This window comes from Gastrolobium bilobum, unplaced genomic scaffold, assembly GCF_033153095.1.
Source record: "Gastrolobium bilobum isolate Gb01-03AN ecotype WA unplaced genomic scaffold, APGP_CSIRO_Gbil_v1 utg5255, whole genome shotgun sequence".
NCBI lineage: Eukaryota > Viridiplantae > Streptophyta > Magnoliopsida > Fabales > Fabaceae > Gastrolobium > Gastrolobium bilobum.
The window spans coordinates 1099930-1124330 of NW_026898528.1; the positions used below are offsets into that span (position 1 = coordinate 1099930).

Genomic DNA, 24401 nt, shown 5'->3' on the forward strand with positions numbered 1-24401 from the left:
TCTCCAAGGGATCTTTCCGACATGGAGCAGACATCAGTATGGACGAGGTCAAGAATATACCTGTGTGGTCTTGGTTGATCCGGTCTCACAAAAAAAACCCGGTGCTGCTTTCCAGCTAGGAAATGCGTCCAACTTTCCAACGCTTGGCCTTTCAACCCGGTCAGTAATCCCTTTTTGTTCAGGATCTGGAGCCCTTTCTCGCTCATGTGGTCGAGGCGTTTGTGCCATAGCTCCAAGTTAGGTTCATCTCGGACAGAATTGGCTTCTCCGCCAATGATTTTTCCTTGCATCACGTACAAGGAGCCTTCTTTCTTACCTCGGGCCACGACCAAGTTTCCCTTGGCCAGCTTCCATCTCACACTACCGAAGTAGTTCACTAACCCGACATCGACAAGTTTTCCTACCGAGATTAGGTTCAAACGCATGTCAGGTACATGCCTCACATCCTTCAACACAAGTCGGCATCCGACATCCGTGGTTAGAGTTACATCACCGACACCAACAATCTTGCTGGTCACTTGATTTCCCATCTTCACGACTCCAAAATCACCACCTCGGTAAGAGGAGAAAAATCCTTTGTGTGGAGTAACGTGGAAGGAGGCACTGGAGTCAACAATCCAGGTGCAGTCATCATATGCAACATTCAAATAATTGTCCTCACCAAGGAGGAATATCTCGGCATCCGGGTTGGCAGCCACCGCAGTGGTGCTCTTGTCTTCCCTCTTCTTGGGAATAATCTGATCCTGTTTCACAGAGCCGTTCTTCTCATCATTCTGCAGGGTCCAGCAGTCTGGCTTCTTATGGCTTGTCTTTCCACAGTAAAAGCACTTCAACTCATATTTCGGCTTTGACCGACCTTTGGACTTTCCTCTTCTATCACGATCTCGACCCCGGCTTTTGCTTCTACCCCGGGAGTCGGATTTTCCTTTGTTCTCAGCAACGTTGGCCTCAGACGTGCCTGAAACACCTCGTTCTCTTCTCCTGACTTCTTCGCTCAGAAGGCTGTCTGTCACGACATCCATCTTCTACTTTCCTTCTGGAGCTGAATTACTCAAAGTCACCACCAGAGTATCCCAACTTTCTGGCAGCGAGCTCAACAACAGCAAAGCCTGCATCTCATCATCAATTTTCATCTCAGCTTTTGACAGCTGATTCACAATACATTTATAGGTGTTGAGGTGTTCAATCATGCTCATGTCGTCCTTGTATTCAAGCTTCACAAGTCGGCGAACCAGGTATGCTTTATTCCTGGGAGTCTTCTTTTGAATCATGGACTCCAGCTTCGTCCACAACTCATAGCGTTCGTGAACTCGGACACGTGCTCAAAGAGGCTTTTATCAATATATTTCCTGATCGTGGCTACCGCCTTCCGACTCAGGATCTCCCACTCCTTATCAGTTTTGCCTTGCAGTAGAGATGATCTTCCATCATCAGTCTCCAATAGGTGAAATTATCTGCGGTCAACTTGAACATGTCTCCATCATTGGTTATGCCACTGGTCTCCATCTCGTCTCCCTCAGAACCCGTCGAACTCGGGCTCTGATACCACTGTTGGAAAAAATCGGTTCCCTCAAGCTCGGCTAAGAAGCCTTTGTGCGGAAGTCAATCTACAAGATCCTGATCTCGGATCTCGGCAATACCTCGGCCTAAACTTCACCAGGTCAGGCAGCGCAGCGGAAAAATCAAAAACCGTAAACAGGAGAGAGAGAAGAAGAACACAACCAGATTTAACGTGGGAAAACCTTCTTTAATGAAGAAGTAAAAATCCACGGGACCTAGTCCAGATCAAAAATCCACTATGAAAATAATGGTTACAAAAAATCAAATACACCAATGTGGTGGTTAACTCAACCTCTCCAACAATGGTGATAATCAAACTACCCTAGAGATGTTTCACTCAAACTCTCTCTAGAGATCTCTCAAATGCAAAGCATAAAGCTTTGCTCAAACAATCAAATAATTCTCTCAAATTTTCTCTCTAATCTCTTAACCTAGTCTCCACCCACAACTAATGAATATATAAAGGATGTGAGATCTAGAGTTAGGGTTTTTAAGAAACCCCTCAATGGGCTTGGGCTTAGCATTGAAGGAGGAAGCCCAACATGATGACGTGATTTTCAAAATGGGTCCTTCTTCTTCTTCTTTTTGTGTGTGGAAATTCTTCATGCTTACAGCATAAATATGACTAGAAATTAATTTTTTACTCTTTACAAGAATAATAAGTAAAAGCCAAAATTCCTTCACATTACTTCTTTTTTTTTAGCTTCGTTAGTTCATGTTAATCCATTTTAACGCCCTTTCATGTTTTATAATTTATAATTCTACTCTTCTTTCAAAGCAGGTACTTAAAAAAACCAAACTTACTGCATTTTTTAAATGGGCATCAGTGAACCACTGGTCATTTTTTAAATCGTTATATACAACACAAGCCAATCTTAAATTTGGGTCGAGAAAAACCGGTAGGGTTGAGTGTAGTTGGATCCCGTAGCCCGAAATGAGTGAAACGAGCAAAACCTTCACCCCCACACCAAAGGCCCAATTAAGCCATGCTTTGAGGCTCTGTTTTTGGACATGGCTTTATGCCAGTATGGGCTTAGTCCAAACTCGGGGGTAGTTAGAAGTTCAACTAGCTTAGTAAGTGTTAACTTCTAATTTACTGTAACGGATTTTTCGGGCATTGTCTAAAATTGGAGAAGACCAAGAAGTTCTTAAACAGCTTTGACTAACTACTATCTCAACGCTATTACAAGATGCAAATTTCACTATTTGATATCCAATTTTTATAATTCTTTAAGTTTAGTTTTTGTTTATCTTCTAATTATAAAAAATAAAAGACTCTATAAAGTGAAAGTGTAGTGTAAAAATTATCGAAATCCATGACAAATAGATATAAAGACAATTTTAATATAATATCTGATATTAATATATAAAATAAGATATTTACATGTAAGTATAATGTTACGCGTCACTTTGAACTTTTTGTTTTAAATCCACATTTTTTCAAAATCTTATTCCACAGTTAACTTTTTTTAATTTAATAATTATGATGAAGAAACAATTACTATCTCAGTATAATGTGATCAATTTTAAATGCAAAAAATTCATCTCATTTATCACTTTGAGATCCCCCTCCCTTCTAAAATTAATATTTTTCATTAGCTTATTCAATTATTGAATTCTCTTTTTAAAATGTAATAATGATAATGAATAAATAATTATTATATTAGTATAAATGATCAATTCAAAATATAATAGAATCATCTCGTTGATACGTGTAATATTAAAATAATAATAAGAACAGTTTAAATTATTTGATAATTACATTTTAATTTAAATATGTGTATCAATTACTAGAATCAATTTACAATACAATAAATATCAAATAATATCAATGTATTATTTGATTCAATCATTTTAAGTTTAATTGTTAATTTTTATATTGACAGTTTATATTATCTGTAATATGAGAATATGAATAGTTAGGTATAATGGCCATTAATTATTAAATTTATTATCAATAAATTGATTTTTAATGATGATTTATTTATTAAAATATAATATTTAGCTTTTAATTATATTCTATTTTATTTTATAACTCCATGCACTAATCTAACATGCTTAATAAATAATGCATGTTGTTTTAGATTTTAAAATTGTAATAAGTAAAGGTCTCGAATTCAGTATTGGATATACAGAAGATAGAATTCGAATCAACTTATTTAGATTCCGGGTAATTTTGGGTTATCTAATACGAGAGATATCTCTCGTGCAGACACAAATGTGATGAGACCTGACATTTAAAAAAGAAAAAGAAAAAAGAATGTCACAGTTTTCAATGAATCTACTGAAGATAAAATTATTCTTATGTTGCATATGATTAGTTTTTTTCATAAATAAACTGATAGGGTTCATTTTTTTCTATCGTCAATTTAGATAACTTATCTACATTGAGCTCAAAACAACGTTATTTTGAGACGAAAATCAAAGTGTTTTTGTAATTATAATTTGTTTCAGGATTATAATAGTCTTTTTCATTATAACTTTTTAATTTGTCAACCTAAAATGATATGGTTTTGAAAGTAAATATAAATAATTTATCTATATTCACTGTAGAAATATTAAAGTATAAAGTCATAAACTGATATATAAACAAGAAAAACTTGCAATAATTAAAGGAAGAGATTATTGGACAAAACCTGTTGGCTTCTTATTTTTTACCAAAATGCTCAAAAGAAAATGGGTCAGAATTATTTTACACCGGTGTAAGAATAATAAATCTTACACCAAATCTGAGCCATTTATTTTTTGCATCTAACGGTTAAGATTTATTAGGTCTCACTTATTAATATATTTTTAATTCTCAATAAATCTCAACTGTTAGATGCACGAAAATTAATAGTTAAAATTTTATGTAAAATTTATTATTCTTTTTTTTTGTAGTCATAAAATTTATTATTCTTACACTATAAGTTGATGATATCCAAAAAAAAAAAAACATGAATACTGTATCAGTAAATTGATTCCGCTAAACTGATTACGAATGGCGAGGCACATTCATTTAAACTTTTTTTTTTTATCAACAATATGTACATTGGCAGAAATATTTTCGTGTTATTTGTATTATTAAAAAAAATTATACTTAAAATTTTTTTTCACTTACAATCTTTTACAATTCGATTTTATTTATTAATTTCTGTCAATCTAATGGTTATAATTTATTGGGTTATAATTATTAAATTCTAATAAATTATAATCATTAGATTGATAAAAATCAACTCTTAAGAATGAGTTGTAAGCAAAAAAAAATTGTAAATATAATTTACTCTAAAAAAATATATTTTAACATGTTTAAAGTAATAAAAACAATAAAAAAGTTAGTTTATTGTTAAACATAATGTTTTAAAACTCTTACCGGTCATCAACTCGGTTGAGGTATTGGGTCATTAATTCAACCGGGTTCAACCGAATTTATTGTTCACATATTAAAAAAATATAACATGTTACTTATATTAAAAAGCATAGTTATTAAAACCGGACCGACCCGGCCGAGTCGACTCGGGAATCGGTAAATCGATCATATAACCGGTCCGATTGAAGCAACGGACCGGTCATTCATCAGAACCGGTGCGACCCGGCTGATTTTCATAAAAACTGGTGACCCAATCGATTAACCGGTGACCTGGCCCAGTCCCAAAAAAACAAAAATTCCATTTTTTTTTCAAAAAAAAATCATAATTACCATATTTGAATATTTTTTTACTTATTGACTTACATAAGTTATGTACTTAAAACACTAGTATCATCTCAATTATGTACTATGCATAAAATTTTGAATTAATTAATAGTTAGAGATGTTGTTTTCTGAACTTAAAGCCCCGTATCACGATCATTATATTTTTGTTTGATTTTTATTTGATAATAATATGTGATTTATTATATGTTGTATTAAGATATTTGAAATTTTTATCATTTTTTTAGATATTTGAGTGTGCTTATAATTTTTTAATATAAATTATAAAATTCCATATAAATTACCAGGTCATGCGGTTGAACCAGTGACCCGGTACCTCGACCGGGTCAATGACCGGGCCGATTTTAATAACATTGTTAAAAAGTCACATAAGAAAACTACCAATGAGCTTCAAAAATTAAATTGGTTCTAAATGATAGAAAATATTATATACTTCTAGGCTTCTAGCTCTAGACAATATCCTAATATTGGATCAAAATTGTAATGTAAGCTAAATGCACCTTTTGTGCCTTGTCATAACACAAATAAACTAAATCATGATAACAAATAGTAGGCGTGAAATATACACTAAGGAGAAAGTTCCTACCGTTAAGATGAGACCATCAGTGTTTATCCCCACTTAACTTCTTTAGATCATTATAAAATGGCTTTAATGTTTCTACAGTGAATATAGATAAGTTATCTACATTCACTCCCAAAATGACGTCGTTTTGGTTTGAAAAATTTAAAAATTATAATGAAAAACACTATTATAACTATGAAATAAATTATAATTACCTAAATACCTTAATTTTTGCCTTAAAACAACGTAATTTTGGACTCAATGTACATAAATTATCTACATTGACTATAGAAAAAACAAACTTTTATAAAATGTAACTAAATTACATAAACGAACTGCACTAATCCAAAATACCTTTTTTATTTTGACCTTATTTTTTATCATATTTACCACAAAATGTGAACATGATTTAATTCAAGAATTCGTAGCAACCAAAAAAAAATATTTACAAAAAAAGAGAGAGGGTCAACCGGGTCTCGACCGGGTCATCCGGTCCAAACTGAGTTGACTGCAAAACCAGTCCAAAGGACCGCTCGGACCGAGAAACCCACCGGGTCACCGAGACCCGGGTCAACGCAGCCGATCCAAGCCGATTTTTTTTTTTTGGTACATAGAGGGCCAACGCCCAAACAAAGCAAAGCTTAACTAAAAGGGGAAAAAGTCTCAGGAATGCTGAGACTAGCATAAGGTGCTAATCCAGGGTCCCAGGTATCAGCTGCAACCAGAGAACACAGCTCCTGATTTGGAGAATGGAGAACATGAAGACCAAATTCCCTACTCAAACCATATTTTGCTAACCAGTCTGCACATTTATTGATGGATCTTGGAACATTCAAGCAGGAAACATTCCAAGCTTTATCCAAGCAAGCTCGAATCTTGGCAACCAAAGGAAGTCTTCGAGCATCATTACCATGAGAGGTAAAAAGGCTACCAGCTTAAAGAGAGTCACTTTCTAGAACAATGGTTCTATATCCCAGATTCCAAGCAAAATTTAATCCATGATATATAGCCCACAATTCTGCATGTAATGGGGAACAAGAACCTAAAAACATGGAGAAGCCATTGATCCAGGAACCAGAAGAGTCCCTAAGGATGCCACCACAAGCAACCTTATCCCTTGAGACAGCCCCATCAATGTTCAATTTTACAAAATTATGGTCTGGCTGAGTCTAGGAGGAAAATTAATTTTAAAACACTGGTTAAACAACAAAATCATGATTTTGATGGAAAATTAATTTTACCTTAAGGGGTTGTTTGGTAGGAGGCAAAAAAAAATTAGCCAGAAAAATAGGATAGAAAAATAAATAGGCAATGTTTGTTAGGAGGATGAGGAAAAAGGTGTATGGGAAAAGAAAGATTACCGTGTTTTCACTTTGTTCATGAATGATGCTGAAAATTTTGCAATCTCAAGGGTGGTTACCTTTATTTCCAATTAATAGACAAATTCTTGACACTTTGTTGTGACTAAAATGCCCTCCATCAAAGTATATTTATCAAACCTCATTTGGTGAGCTATTGTTTAGGTGTGGAAAAAGATAATTTCAGTAAATATTTCAATCTTTTTTTTACCATTAACCAAACATACCTTAGTAAAATTAATTCAAGTTTTCATACAAAATTTTGGGCTACCAAACACCTTTTCATTACTTATTCGACAACAAAATTTTTTCATCATATTCTCATGCAATTTTTCTTCCCGATCAATTTTTTTTTTCTTATATCAAATGCTCCCTAAATTGACATTTTAATTATGAATTATTAAGAGCGAATCTTTTAACATTCGTAGTCGTCGGCAACCCTACCCCTACACTGATCGTCGGATTCCATAGTTAGACACGAGGCACGAATGAAAAAAAATTAATATTTACAATTATTTTGTTCTTGTAATCTCTTATTATTATTTTTGTTTTTGTTAAATTTAAATTAAAGATATTTATTTAATATTGTTTTATAATTATTAATTTCATTTTAATTTAATAATAACAAAAATAATTAAAAGAGATTATAAGAAAAAAATATTATAAGGTATCCTAAAAATATCATTTACATAGAGTTATACGTACGAACTATGAAAATGGATCCTCTTATGTGTAATTTAACATGATCATGTCATGTGAGAGGATCTTAACCATTAATAATTAAATCAATGGCGGTGATGATTGTGTAACTTTCTATCCTTATATATTTTTTTCTTTCCTCCTTTATCACCATAAACTAACCCATGTATGATTATGATTACCCCACATGACATGATCATGTTAATTAGCACATGAGAGGATCCATTCCCATAGACTATAGAGCAATGTTATAAAATCCGGGTCGACCCGGAAACCATGAACCGGTCATGTAACCAGTCTGGATTTCATATTGGACCGGCCATGTTACAGAACCGGTGTGACCCGGCTGGTTTTTGTAAAAATCGGTGACCCGGTCGGTTCAACCGGTGAGCCAGTCCGGTCTATCCAAAAAAAAATTAATTAATTTTTATAAATTAATGTCTTTTTTTTTACTCTAAAACACAAATGATTTGTTTTCTTTTGAAATATTTGAGTATTTTGTAGCTTATTAACTTACATAGATTATATACATACAACACTAATATTATCTTGATTATGTAATATGTAGGGAATTTTGATTTGGTTTATAGTTAGAGATGTCGTAAAGTGAACCTGAAACACTAATATCACAAATATTATATGTTTGATTGATCTTTTGTTGGACAATGATGTGTAATTTATTATTTTTATATTAAAATATTTGAAATTGATATATTTTTTTTACAAGTATTTAAATATATTTATAATTTTTTGATATAAATTATAGATTTACATATACTTACTGAGTCATGCAGTTGAATTAGTAACCCATTGATTGAACCAGTAACCTAGTACCTCAACAAGATTAATAACCGGATCGAGTTTAATAAAATTGCTATAGAGTGATAGGCACATGGGAATAATAATATAAAGATGACAAAGAACGTTGCGGGTCGCAGAAGAAGCGTGTCAGGCATGAAGTAGGGTGGGTCCACTTAGAAAATGACAAAGCGAGGAAGGTGTTGGAAAAATGGCACCGCACTGTGTCTGTGTGTGCCACTGTCCAAATCTAAAATAAAAAGCCTCTTATCTTATTATTAATTTCTTTCTCCTTCCCCGTCAAGCCTTCCAATTCATCCCAACCTCTACATTTTGGCTAAGCCATAACCACGTGTCACTCTTCCATTCGTCATTCTCAGATATCCTTGGCCCCACCAGATAGACTTGCCCATAACCACGCTTCCTTCACCACACAACACAAAAACAAAAACAAAACAGTTTAGAGAGAGGAAGCCATAACCATAGCAATGGCCTCCAAGCTCTGCGATTCATGCAAATCCGCCACCGCCACACTCTATTGCCGCCCTGACTCCGCCTTCCTCTGCGGCGCCTGCGATTCGAAAGTGCACGCCGCTAACAAGCTCGCATCTCGTCACCCTCGCGTTTCACTCTGCGAAGTCTGCGAGCAAGCCCCTGCACATGTCACCTGCAAGGCAGACGCCGCCGCACTCTGCCTCGCCTGTGACCGCGACATCCACTCCGCTAACCCCCTCGCCAGCCGCCACGAACGCGTTCCCGTTACTCCTTTCTTCGAACCCTTACATTCTGTCAAATCCATTAACTTCCTCGACGATCACCGCTTCTTCTCCGACGCAAATGCCGACGTCAGCACCGAAGAGGCCGAGGCAGCTTCCTGGTTGCTCCCTACTCCTAAGCCAGATCAGTACCTATTCTCCGAAACGGAAACGGAACCCGTCCCGTACATAGATCTGGATTACGGACATGTGGATCCGAAAACGGAGCAGAAAAATTCCGTCACCGCCGACGGAATAGTTCCGGTACAGAGCAACTTTGAGACTTTCGCCTACGGTTACAAGTACAACACACAGTCACAGTCGCAGATGAGCCATAGTGTAAGAACGAACGATCTGAGACTTAGGTATTGATTTCCTTTCATTGAGACTTGTTTTGATGTGTTTTGTTGACTGTTCAGGTATCATCGTCGTCGATGGAGGTTGGTGTCGTGCCGGACGGGAACACTTCGTCGGAGATATCGAACTGCAGCTACGGCAAGGTTACGGCGCAGTTCTCGGCGGCGGATAGGGAGGCGAGAGTGTTGAGGTACAGGGAGAAGAGGAAGAACAGAAAGTTCGAGAAGACGATTCGTTATGCTTCGAGGAAAGCATATGCAGAAACCAGGCCCAGGATCAAAGGAAGGTTCGCCAAACGCTCTGTTGTCGATCCTCTTGCTGGATACGGCGTCGTTCCTACCTGTTGATCAGTTCGCAAAATGTTATGATATAAATATTGTATGTTGCTTTTATTGTATATATTTATTTATTTTGTTTTGTTTTGTTTTGTTTTGTTTGAATTATGCAATGCAAACTCTTTGCCGTCGATTTTGTAGTTTGTTTATCGTTTTTGGGTGAATGATGATGGCAATGGAACTTGCTTTTCGGCTATGGCTGCTGTGCAGATCAGCGTATCAAAATCTGGAATGTTATTGGTGCTGAACGTATGATAATATGGTTTTTTAATCACAGATCATGTTTATAAAAATTAGTTTTTAATTATTATTAGCCTCCCCTATTGCTTTCTGACTCATCCGGATCGGATCTCCTCTTGCTCGCAATGTATTTTGAGTCTCTCTCTCCTCATCAAGAACTGGGCGAGTCTATTTTTAGAAGCAAAAAAATTTGACTGCACATTCAATTTAATACTTGTTTTAATTTGTCTGGATGATTTGGATCGAGAATTTACTTAAAATTTCATGAATTATTAGTCTTATGATGGCTCTTTAATCAATTAGAAAGAACTACTAAATAAGGGTTTATTTGCCTAAACACGGGAAAGTTTGGGTTCATGAAAACGAGACTCTCTTTATTTAATTTCAAAAGGAAATTTTGGCTGCATCTTAATTTGATTTGTTTTTAAATATTTAGATGTTATGACCTTGGAAACAAAATCTTCTGTCGCTCCGTCGGAATTTTTATTATCAAAGGAATGTGAAGAATTACTTCAATTTAAAATCTTAAGGGATTAGGCGAACATGTTTTTAATGGATTGTATTATTCTCTAATATATTTCTTCGTACAAGAGTCTTTTGAACTTGAAATGTGTATATTGTATGGGAAAAATATCTATTTTTTTAAAGGATATAATTATATGACATTTTAGATCTTAACTGTTAATTTTTATTTATCAACGATTATAATTTATTAGGTCAAACTTAATGGGTCAAATTTATTGGCTTTTTGACCACTATAACCTTTTTTTAATAATTAATTACCAAATTGACCCTATTTATAAACTATTTCAAAAATTTAACCTTTCCAGAAAATATAACACCAATCTGTCCCTGTTTGACCGTTGACCATGAAGCCTACCCTGGTACCCGGGTATATTTTGAAATTTTTTACCTACCCGGGTATACCTTTCCCTACCCGAGTATATTTCTTGAATCTGAAAAAATATTTGAATTATTTACCCGGATAGGGAGGGGAGTACCCGGGTAAATAATGCTTTGGCATGAATGAACAGAACGACCAAAGAATGCTTTCTTAGCGCAAATAGCAACATGCCGAGACAGGACGATCAGGTCAACATAGGGTAGCGTAAATATGCAGTCAAATGGATTTTGTTAATTACAAAATAGTAATTATACTGAACAAAATAGATTATAGCACGTAAGCACACTTTGAAACTAACTGCATTTATTGTTTGTTTGTTTTTCAAGATTGTGTTAGGTACATGCAGAATGAAGAAGTTGAGGAGATGACCAAAATTAGAAGATTAGAGATTGTTTAGTATTTTGCTTCTTATTCATAACTTGAGCTCTTGTTTCTTTTTTATAACAAGGACGGTTAAGGTCCAAGTGATCTGTGTATTCATTTTCAATATGCCATTAGCTTATTTTTCGATGTTTGACCATGAACAGATGAGAGGGTATGATTATTTACCTGGGTACATCCCTCCCTACCCGGGTAAATAATTCAAACATGTTTCCAAATTCAAGAAATATACCCGGGTAGGAAGGGGTGTACCCGGGTAGGTAAAAAATTTCAAAATTTACCCGGGTAGGTAGAGGTGTACCCAGGTAGGCTTCATGGTCAACGGTCAAACATGGGCAGATTGGTGTTATGTTTTATGGAGAGGTTAAATTTTTGAAATAGTTTATAAATAAGGTCAATTTGGTAATTAATTATAAAAAAAAGGTTATAGTGGTCAAAAAGCCCAAATTTATTATTAATTAATTAATAATTTTGATTCAATAAATTATAACCGTTGATGGATGAAAATCAACGGTTAATATCTAAAATGATATATGATTATATTCTTAAAACGATAGATGTTTTTCCCATATTTGTATATGTTCAATTTTTTTTGATTTACCTTTCTTATTTTAATTTCACTCCAAAGTGGAATAACGAAAATTAAATTCATGACTTTGTGGTGAAAGAAGCTTTAATATCATTCCACCCAAAACCTTAACAACAAGCACGGCACCTAATAAATGGCACTAGAACTTTCTTCAAACTTCGCGAAAGATTTATTTGTTATGCAGTATTTTATGTTGACTGCGTGAAACGCTTATAATTAAACGGGAACGTGGTAATTTGTAATTAATTGTAATTAAAATGAACAACTGATCATTTTAAAATGTTGGTTTTGGGGCTCAACAGTCAACATTATAAGTTTCCATTTTATCGTTTGGGTCTAACAGAGACCAGGTAACACCTAACTGGGGTTCCAAACTAAAATGCCCATGCCCACAAGGCCAAGAGTTTCTTGATGGTAACACCGAAATTTCTGAACTTGATACAGATTTAAGAGCGCGGAACATATTGATGCCAGTGTCATGAACTTATGATAACTTGGTTCATATATTAATTAATTTAAATTTTGTTCAATTTTATTCCCGATAATAAGTAGTCTTTCTAGATATAAACATTTGACTAGTCAAATACTTAGAAGTTCTTACCATGAAAAAAATACTCTTTAAATAGAGAGACTCTTAAGATCAGGCAAATCGGTGAAAATCCAAAATGTTATATACGAAAAACAAAAGTTTCGAACACAGACACCTAATTAGGCTAAGTGTAAGGAGGACCCAGAATTTTGTAATTGTAAAATTAGACACGTACGTGTGGCTGTGAAAGTTGAGACTTGAGAGATCGGTTTTTCGATTCATGAGAGAGGAGATACATGGATTGAGATCAAGACTAAACTCACCAGCACTTTTTATGTACGTTGTTTTTATTATCTTATTGTAAAGAACAATTTTCTCTCATGGATTTTGAGATGTGATTTGCGTAACCACGTTAATCCATGCATGTTTAGTCATTCACTTATTCTGTTCTATCTTATTTATTTTCATGATACCCGTAAAGTATATATAGTCTTGGATTACCGAAAGTTTCTTAATTGTGCTAGAAGTCGGTTATCTTTCCCCGACAAAGAGAAATAACACAATATACTGCTGGATTCTCTCATGTGAAAAAATGGTCAAGTGTTTATGTTATTTGATCACAACCATTCATTTAAAAATTATACATTTTTCTCTCTCTTATCTCATCATCAATGAGTGATTGTGATCAATTAACGTGATCACATGACCACTTTTTCACATGAGGCGATCCACTCCCATCTTGCCTTGTGTTGTGAATCATCACAAATTCTACAAAATGCCCCTTTCCCTGTTAGTGGGATGGCACTTGTGATGTGTGGTGGAGAAGCTCCTTGAAGCTAGAGCTAATTAATGTAATTAATGTTAATTTCATTTCAGTCTCATCGTGAGTTGCCATTCTTTTTTTTTTGAAATTTTGAAAACTGAAGCGTGAAATTCTCAGGTATTGATGTTTGAAGGGATCAAGTTCCTTCAAAATGCTTTACCCAGAAATGAGAGTGAACAACTAGTAACTAATGACTCCGCAAACTAACTAGCTAACTAATATTTAATTAATATTTAGCTACAAAGTTAATAATGATGCTACGATGAAAAAAAAAAGTATTTTTCCCCTTAAAAGTAAGGCAAATATAAACATGCACTTAGACAAACTTTACAAATTTCCAGGTACTAATTGAGATTTTTAACCATTATTTTAGCTAATTACATGTAAAATTAATCTATTACCTTTGATTAAATTTGCAAGTAAAATATACAAATAATGAGAACTCTTTTTATTTTTATTTCATTTGAGTTGGTTTTGTTGAATATTTGTTTAATTTCATGCAAATTATCCTAACTCTTCATCATTAAATACGTAATATTATGAGTTCCATAGAATCCTACTAATGCTCCACGTAAGCCCTAAAGCTTTCTTTATTTATATATTTTTAGATTAATAAACAATATTCTTATTCACAAATGCACTTAGAGAGCGTTTCGTAGAGAAGAAATTTTGTTTACTGGGAAAAAATAATTTTCAAGAATATGATGAAAAAAAAATTCGTTACTAAAAAGTGTTTGATAGGCCATCATTTTTTCTAGAAATGTTAGATTAATTTTACTAATGCAGTATGTTAATTTTCTCACCAATGAGAAAAAAAACAATTCTACCCAATCAATAGTCTTTCATAACCATTTTATGAAGAAAAAACAAAGGGTTTTATAATTCTTATTTAACATGAGAATTCAAATTTTCCTACACACCCTTCGATTTCCGTGCTGACATGGGTCCTACATATAATTTTTTCTAACACATGGGTCCCACATGTTTTTTTATCTCTACAACATGAGAATTGAATTCTCATTTAACATGAGAAAATCAAACCTCAAAAACAAATGATGGGATTTTTTTTTTCATAGCCATAGTTTTACTTCCCATTTATCAAGTAAAAGTATAGGCAAATAATTTTTCATAGCCATTTATCAAGTATAGGCAAATAATTTTTCTCATCCCATTTTCGTATAATTTTTTTTTTACCTCCTGCTAAACACCCCCTTAACTCGTAGTTGCAAATATCCAGAGTGATGGAAGAAAAATGGAAGAGTCAGATGCACTCTATTCAATATCTGCATAAAGTTTTCCCAAAAAAATCTTCTTGAGCAAACAAACTAAAGTTTTTTCGTAAAGGATCTCCAAGAGTGATATCAATAGCAAACTCAAGCGCGCGAAATGCACTAGAGCAAGAAAATTCAGAATATAGACGTGAAACAGCTTAAGATTCAAGTATTGGGAACGAAAAGCAGCAATTATATAACCTTTGCAAGAAGACATGTGGCTGTTGTGTTTAATAGATATACAAACAATGACATCATTAGGAATAGAGCTTCTCACTTGCTGCAAATATGCTTGTCATTCTCATTTTTTGTTTTCTAACACTCCATTTTTAAATTTCACTGTTGCATCAAATCAAAATTGAAGATTTTGTGTGATTGAAAAGGGAATACACACATTTAAGAGTTAGGTTAGTTCAAAACTTTTCATTCATAATAATTTTTTTCTTCAGCTTAGAGAGCCTATGTAAAAGAAAATCACTAAGATAAAGGAAAAAAAATGCTTATCATCTAATACGGGCAAACTGACAAAACACTAAATTATAAAATAAAATTCTCAATTTGCTCGAGGACTATACGTCTCTTGCTCATTCTTCTATTACTTGGTTTTCCTTCAGCTTATAATTCTATTTGAAATCAAAACCCTCAATAATTATGATTAAGTTTGCTTTAGTATTTCCCATCATGCTCAATTTGTAAGTGTAGGATTTTTTATTTTATTTTTATTAATTCAACCATTAACCCTTTCTCGTGAGTATCATACTTACACTGAATCCGTCGTTGCTTAAATCAGTCTTCGTTGTTATTATTGTGATTTAATAAAGCAGTCCCGTTTTCAAACCAAACCGTATATTAGTTCGGAACAGTGATAAATGTGCCATGTTTTTGGCATTTATATACCAAATTGCTATGTGAATAATAAAATTTATCAAATTGTCATGCGTTGAAGTTCGTTACGACTAGTAGCGAACTTGGTAGCCAATGATTTCTTGACACGTGGCACACTTTCACGGGAAAAGATGACTGTCACGTGTTCAAGTTCGCTACAACTGATACCAAACTTGGTAGCCAATGATTTCTTGATTCGTAGCACACTTTAGCAGGAAAAACTTACTGCCACATGTCCTAGTTCGCTACGACTGGTAACAAACTTGGTAGCCAATGATTTCGTAACACGTGGCACTTTCGCAGGAAAAGCTTACTGGACGTAGCGAACTTGGTGCGCTATTTGGCACAATCTCGTTGCCCGATTAGAATTAATGTACCAATCACAATCAAAAAAAGAAAACAAAGAAAAAGGGTTATTTAATTGAGTTTGCTTTTTCTGCAGTAAATTCAATACGACGTCGTTTTGGGACGAAAATCAAGGTGTTTTTATAAGTTTAATTTATTTCAGAGTTATTGTAGTCTTTATAATTATAATTTTTTAATCTTTCAATCCCAAAACGACATCGTTTTTGGAGTAAATGCAGATAACTTATCTGCAGTAACTGCAAAAATATTTTTCAGTATTTTTTAATTAATGTACCAATTACAATTAATTGTGATTGATACATTAATTGTTTGTAAAACCATTGTTACAAATTCAAACAATTTTTGTGAGATCTAAAATATAGCAAATGAGATGTCATTGCGTAGATCTCAAAAAGTTATGTGAAAAAAAATAAAAAATATTTAATTTGGATATCCGAATCAAAAGTTACGACCTTCTAAGTGATTGGTACATTAATTGTGACTTGTACAATCAAAAGTTAATTCTATTGGTATACTAATTGTGATTGGTGATTGATACATTAATTATGATTGTTACATTAATTAAATAGTCATTTTCCTTCGTTTTCTATTTTTTTATCGTGATTGGTACATTAATTCTGATCGGATAACGAGTTTGTGCCACATAGTGCACCAAATTCTCTACCCCTGAGAGTTAGTTCAGTCAGTTTTTCCTGCGAAAATATGCCACGTGTCACGAAATCATTGGTTACCAAGTTCTCTACCAATCGTAATGAACTTTCAATTTGGTAAAAACTACTGTTCGCATGACAGATTGATAAAAAATTGCCAAAAATGTGGCAGTCTGTCCATGTTCCTATTAGTTCACACTTCACATGACAAATGTGCTCATCCATAATTTTCAAGTTCAGTCCAAAAGTGAATGAATACAGTTGAAACATTGCTACAAGAAAAAACACAAGAGCTTCTTATATCTATATTATTACACTTGTTACAAGCCATAAATTCACGTAGATAACAATTTTGAATGGAACTGACACAACTACACTACGAGAATTGGATGGACTAAAGAACCTCGTTTACATGTAGCATGTGCAACCAGAACTCTAGCCACACTCCTTACACACATCGATTTTTTCCTAGCTACAAAGAGGGGCTCAATTACTGAAGCGAGAGACAGCTAGAAAAGCTCTATTGAAGAGGATCACAATGAGTTTGATATGATATGACACGACACGCTATAACAGCTACAAGGATTGCTTATCACCAACTATAAACTGATTTTTGCCACGTTTCCAACTTTAAATCCACCACTCAACCATTGCACAACCCTTGTGCCGAAGGATGCTTACCCTGAGCTACTATGAGAAGAAGCGCCTTGGTTCATCAAGAAACGAACAACAACACAAGTGATATTGTCAGCACTACCTCTCTGATATGCTTCTTGCAACAGCCTCTTTGCTGCCTCCTCTGCATCCTCAATTGGTTTAATCATAGTAACGGCTTCCTGAAGAAACATTAAAATTTTAGGTGAGTCGAAAATACAAGACTTCCTAAACAATCCAAATCTTCTCAGCAGAGTTTAATTTATCTGAATTTTGGTGGTTATGACAGAGATGAACTATAGTAATTAAAGAGAAAAAAAATGGGAAGAAATGAATATCATTGCAAACCTCATTTGTGACAACATCCCATAGCCCGTCACTGGCCAAAATAAGAAACTCAAGAGAGCTGTCAACTTTTTCTTCCTGCAAGACCACAAACATGTAACTTAAATATACAAAGGAGGTGACATCTCTTTTACATCTGTTATACCACACATAATTGTTATTGGTTCATATAGCATACTTGTGTTTAACTAAAAGAAGCTCTAAAATGCTACTTTGCAAGGTTAATCGCAGAATATGAATAACAATACAAGTTTTACTGCTTCATCGTACTATTTTACCGACATAAGTAATGGGAATATACAAACAATTGCGAACGCATGCATGGTCGTATGTATTCATGCAAGACTGTCACTTTTCTTTTTACAGAACAAATTCATGGGTTCCAGAAAGAGTGAAAAACCCTAGGAAGTTCTTTCTATATTGTCTATATTATTCATTTTCCAAGTAACATCCGTCTTCGTCCCATTTTTAATCTGCATTTTCATATAAACCAGATTACTGATTATCACCTTTTATGTACACAAACTGAACCGTACACTTGACCATGCACTGATGCACCCTATACAGGCACAGGTTGAGATGAATCTAAAACTACATGAATTATCCAAGAATGGATGCCACTAACCATAGAAGACACACACCTGGATTTCTGGATCAGCAACAACATACTGCTTCAGGAGTCTATCACCAAATGCACGAGAAACAGCAAGAACACCTCCAACTCTCCAAGTTCCTTAAATATGATGTTAAATTATCAATAGTGATAAACAATATAAATCTTATAAATTAAATAAAAAACCTAACTACATGATGACCTTACCAGCCCACATAACAAAGCCTCCTGCATCTTCAATCCTTTGCCTCTCATCAGTTTGGTCTGGCTTGTGATCTCGAGAAACAGCAATGGCTAGATGAAACCACAATCCGAAGGAAAATATTCAGCAATCATTGTTGAAGTGATTCTCTCACAGCAGATGCACAAGAACTTGCCATAGACACATGCATACACGTATGCCATTCTTACACATTCACTAACATTACATACTTAGAAACAAATTAATGACCATTATATTTCATCAATAACAAATGATATCAAGATAGCTTTTCACCAGAGACTCAAAAGGCTAGAAAAGAATTCTCAAAAATGGCATTTGAATTTAAAAAAATAGAAAAAGAAAAAGAAAAAGCAGTCATGTTATATAAGCACACTTACACATAGAAACCATGACTGTATAAGAACGTGTATAATTGTACAAGTCGTAGTTAATTTTAGCTTATTGTATAGGTAACAGTTAATTGTATTAGTAATTATACAGTAATACAAACTATGTCAATAGTCATATTACATAACAAAACAATTAATAATTAACTGTACGCATCTAAGAATGTGTATACTACTATATATATATATCCATAAAGCTAATATCCTTACCATTACCACCCCTGCATATAACAGCTCTGGAGTCCCCAACATTTGCAACAAGCAGACGATCACCAACTAGAATGGCAGTGGAAGCAGTTGATCCAGCATCTCTGTTATGACTATTTTCTGATTTCAGAAATTCAGAGTCGGTATGGTTATATGCATCAGCTGTAAATAAGAAAAGTTTGGCAAGAAAGAATTGTTATTTTCTGGATTTAGCAAATTGGAGAACATCAGGCATGAGGATCATGCAGAGACAGGTAGAAAATAACATACCTATTGCTGATTTGGTGTCGGAAATGAATTTGGGGTGACTGATCAAATTACTAAACAGGTTTTGCTTGACATACTCAGCAGCACGAACACCACCATGACCTGAAAGCGTTATAAACAAGAAACTTCAGCTACTTTCTACTTTTCTGAGTAGATAAGAATAATATCAAGCATAGGTTATATATAACTATATAAGTATAGCCAATAGGAAATAATTCCTTCGTGCTTAAATTTTAGAGGAAAAAAATTATGATGCCAAAAAAAGAAACACTCTACAATTAATAATTGCTCATATAGGGAATAAAAGTCACAACAAAGAATAGTACAAGAAGAAAAGGATGAACTATCTAGAAATTATCCCAATAGAATGATTGCAGATAAGAATAATATCAAGGATAGGTTATATATAGGTATAGCCAATAGGAAATTATCCTTCATGATGTGCAGAAAACAATACTACAGCCAAACAGACTAATCCAACCGTCCACAATCAGTTTGACAAGGGGTGAAACGTGAAATGAGACACAACTGTAAGCAAATCTAGTACGAGTAATCACATAGCATGAGTTCTATGAGCAATATTTTAGCATATTTTTCAAACAGTGTACAAGCAGGAGATGGAGACGAGAGAAAGATATAAATATACCATCAAAAACTCCAAAAAGGCCAACGATTTCACCATCAACACCATCTATTCTTGTCTCATAAAAATCTTCCATCGAAGATCTCTTGCCAGGAGAGCTAGCATATCCATAACTGAATTTTCCGTTGTGACTATAAACACAAATCACAACAAATTGTGTCACAATCATCTCATGCAGTCTCATTCTTTAGTATTTTTTTCCAAAAGGAAATGTCAGGGAATTCTTTTTTTGGGGGGAGTTTCATTTTGGCATCAAATATCAACGCAGTATTAAATAGACAGTACAATCTTTTTTTTCCTAATCAACGAATGAATCAAATCAGCAATGCATAATAACATCTACATCTCATATATAAAATGAAATACAAAATTTAATTCGGCAAGGACACACATCCTTCGGCCTATGTCCCAACTGTGACGAAGATATGATAACACATTCAATTTGATAAAAGGAGTACCTCAATCTCTGTAATTTTAGTCAATAAAGATTATTATTTATGTACCAACAATCAAGGGATAAGAGGGAGAATAACAAAGACGGGAAGAACAAAGTAGAGAAAATTATTTTTAAGACAAATTCAGGCAGAACTAGTTTAACCTAAGCCTTGTAAAACGATTTTGTTAAACGATGAATACATCATAGTTCCAACACACATGCTTCATGAATCACAAATATTAAATTCATATGAAACCAAGAATCACACGGAACAGACTTATGAATATGCAAATCAACACATGGCGGATATAATTGAAAGAAATTAAAAACGACCCCTCCAACTATGAATAAAATTAACCAATAACATAACAATAATAGTAAGAATTAAACCAAAAAAAAAAAAAACCAGCAAGTTCTTGAATTAAAGAAAGATGGATCTGTGAAAAAGAAGTTGTTAACCTGAGACCCCCACCGGTGACAGGTGCATCATCGGCATAATGAACCTGACTTGAAGAGGACAAAGCTGAATTGAGATAACCCATATTACAAGTTGAATATTCAGGGTAACCAGATACTATTTCTTTGACCAATAAGAGAAAATGAAGAAACAACAGCACTATTGCGTATTCTTTCCTGCCAATGATTCCAAGTAATCATAACATTAGTGGGGTCATTTTGAAATCACTCACTACCAAGTTTTAACCTGCATACAAAAACACCACAAGGAAGAAAGTGTAATTAATTTCACAAGACAAAATTTTGCACAAAAAGTCATAAACTTTGTACATAGATCTTGCTATTGATGCAGATAAAGGCATAAATATGCTGAATCCAAGGTTGAACAACACAGAGAGAGAGAGAGAGAACCTGAGGAAGGGGAAGAGAGAGAAATACCTTCACAGAGAGAGAGAGAGAGAGAGAGAGAAAGAGAAAGAGAGAGAGAGAAAAAAAAGCAGAGGGTATTCTGTTTGATTTTAGTTTAGGACAACTCATTGTTTGTTCAACAATTTGAGACATTCAAACATATCATAAATCTTCTTCTTGAAAATTAGTTGCATACTTTTTTTCTTTTTTCTTTTTTAAATATATATAAAAAAAATCTTGGGTTAATAAGAATTAATCAAAGAATGAAAAGTCAATTAAAAATAATAATAATTGACTATTTACTAATATTTTATTTTTGGTGATTCATTCGAATCGCAAAAGGTCGTTTAGGTGATTCATGAAATAAACATCATCAATTTGATCATACGTATACTAAAAATAGTTGCTGCCTCGCGTTGCATACTCGTCGCCGAAGGATGAGCGAAACTCTCGGTGGGACCGAGTCAATGCCAAAAATAACGCTATTCAGTCTATTCATCCGGTGGTGATGACACGTGTCACCTATGTATGTGCTTTGCAATTTGCATGCACAACGAGGTATATCACAAAATCGGGAGTTGAGTTTTCTTTTTTCTTGAACAGAGGGAGAAATAACTGATACTTTTTTTTCCTTGTTATCATGTTTTGAGTTTCTTAGATTTTTTGTTTTACACTATCGAAGTTGACTAAATACTGTTTGTTATTGGGATTTATATTCTATGACTATGTTGCCATTTTGTGTACAATTATTTTCTGTGTTCGGCACAGCCTTCACACCCTTTCTTGTGCAAGACTAATTAAAGGGTCAACCATGAATTTAGATTTTTTTTTTTTTTTTTGGTTTTAATGAATTTATATTTTGATTACAAGGAATCCTGTGACCAGAAACATTGGAATCTTCGGTTTGAACAGATACCTTATTATATTAATCGGTGTTCGGGCTAATTTAATTTGACATTTTCCTACTTTGTCATTGATGATTGATTGAAAACTCGCATTTTATTAACTGAGTTATGTTTTTCTTCTTAATTTTTCATATGATTAAGAACATGTGCATTAATTTAAACATCATCAGGCCATTGGGGTCGACTCAATTAATAGAATTGGGGAAGAAAAAAAAACCTACGTGCAATGTATCTACACACTCACCTGTTATCATGCGTATGTATACATATTAAACTTTTAAAGTTTGAGCTATTTTTTAGTTTAGGGCACACAATTAAAACACCGTAACAATGATAAACCATAAAACTGCCAAATAGAATACTAGATCTAATGAGAATTACCCATGCGAGTAATATGAGATAGGTGATATGTTAACAATGGAATTGCACTAAATATAAAAATGAAGGGTAGGATTACTACCAATTAAGTTTATTATTTCTTACTACTAAATTTTAATAGTTGATTTTTATCAATCTGACGGTTATAATTTATTAAAAATTAATAATTAATTAATAAATGTTATTCAATAAATTATAACTGTCAGATTAACGAAATCAACGATTAAAAATGATAAATTTAATTGGTGATAAGGGATCCCTCCTCTAAAAATTATCTAAACTTTAAAAAAAGTTATCAGTGAAAGTTTACAAATTTCATTAAATCTAATATCTCATTTGACATTTTCACAATTTAACAAAACTCAAAAGAGTTATATTACCCAAGAGGGGAATTAGGCAAGGGGATCCCCTCTCCCCTTACCTCTTTGTTCTCTGCATGGAGAAGTTAACCCACTTGATTATGGATGAAGTGGAAGTGAAGAATTGGCTTCCAATAAGAGCTGGCAGATCTGGTCCCCTAATATCTCATCTTATGTTTGCGGACGACATTATATTATTTGCAGAGGCTTCACTTGATCAAATCAACTGCATAGTTAATTGTCTGGAGAAATTTTCGAAGATGTCAAGTCAGAGTGTTAGCATAGAAAAGTCATGCATTTACTTTTCGAAGAATGCTACTCAGAAGGTAGTGCAATCCATTACTGAAATTAGTGGATTCAAGAAAGTGGACAAGCTTGGCTGCTATCTAGGAACTATGATGAGACATGGAAGAATTAACAAGAACCATTATGCAGCTGTAACAGCCAGGGTGCAGGAAAAACTTCATGGCTGGAAGGCAAAGTGTCTGTCCCTGGCTGGCAGAATCACTTTGGCCAAAAGTGTGCTCTCTGCCATTCCTTGTTATCACATGCAAAATAATTCCATTCCAGTGCATGTGTGTCAAGACATTGAGAAGTTGCAAAGAAATTTTATTTGGGGAGACTTAGACTCCAAAAAGAAAGCTCATTATGTAGCCTGGGAGCTCATGTGTCAGCCTAATGAGGGTGGGGGACTCGGGATCATCAATCTTAGAGTTCAAAACGAAGCTTTTATGCAGAAGATTGCTTGGCAAATTATGAAGTACCAGGATAGCCTTTGGGCTAAGGTACTGTTTGCCAAGTACGGCAGGAAGCAGGATGCTAATGGCATTTGGATTGCTAAAACACATGATTCGAACCTGTGGAAGAGTATTTGCTTGGCAAGAATCAAGATGAATAATCAGTTGGAATGGGTAATTGAAGATGGAAGGACGGCATACTTCTGGACTGATATTTGGGGAGGATGGTAGTGTTCTCTGTTTGATCTGGCTGTGACCAAACCTCCTATGGCTGACCTCAGTATGAAAGTTTGTGATTTAATTGATAATGAAACAGATGACTGGAAGTGGGACTACCTAGGTAATTTCTTGGATATTTCTGCCTGCTCAAAGTTGAGAAATTTCTCTCCTCCTTCTCACAGCAGCTCTAAGGATTGGATTGATTGGAAGGTGGGCAATCCTGGTAAATCCATAGTCAGAAATGCATACAACCATCTTATGAAATCAAACCGTGTTACAGATAGACTTTGGTCAATTATATGGAAATGGAAGGGCCCCTATAGAATTGCTGTCTTCCTTTGGCTTGCATGTCTCAACAAGCTCCCTGTTAGGAGTATAACCAGCCAATGGAGTGGAGGTGAAGCTCTCTGCC

General features: G+C 34.2%; 2 protein-coding genes across 2 annotated transcripts; one reads left to right on the forward strand and one right to left on the reverse strand.

Moving 5' to 3' along the window:
* Positions 1 to 9099: 9099 nt before the first annotated feature.
* Positions 9100 to 10422, forward strand: LOC133317100 (zinc finger protein CONSTANS-LIKE 4). Its single transcript, XM_061518919.1, has 2 exons — positions 9100 to 9762; positions 9843 to 10422. Exons 1-2 carry the CDS (start codon positions 9157 to 9159, stop codon positions 10125 to 10127), a joined length of 891 nt encoding a protein of 296 aa, XP_061374903.1. The 5' UTR covers positions 9100 to 9156; the 3' UTR covers positions 10128 to 10422.
* A 6532-nt stretch (positions 10423 to 16954) lies between these two features.
* On the reverse strand, positions 16955 to 21160 carry LOC133317071 (probable protein phosphatase 2C 59). The gene is made up of 8 exons (XM_061518872.1): positions 20987 to 21160; positions 20095 to 20222; positions 19452 to 19550; positions 19185 to 19343; positions 18573 to 18659; positions 18394 to 18485; positions 17756 to 17830; positions 16955 to 17589 (listed from the first exon to the last, which is right to left on the reverse strand). Exons 1-8 carry the CDS (start codon positions 21067 to 21069, stop codon positions 17431 to 17433), a joined length of 882 nt encoding a protein of 293 aa, XP_061374856.1. The 5' UTR covers positions 21070 to 21160; the 3' UTR covers positions 16955 to 17430.
* Between the last annotated feature and the right edge of the window lie 3241 nt (positions 21161 to 24401).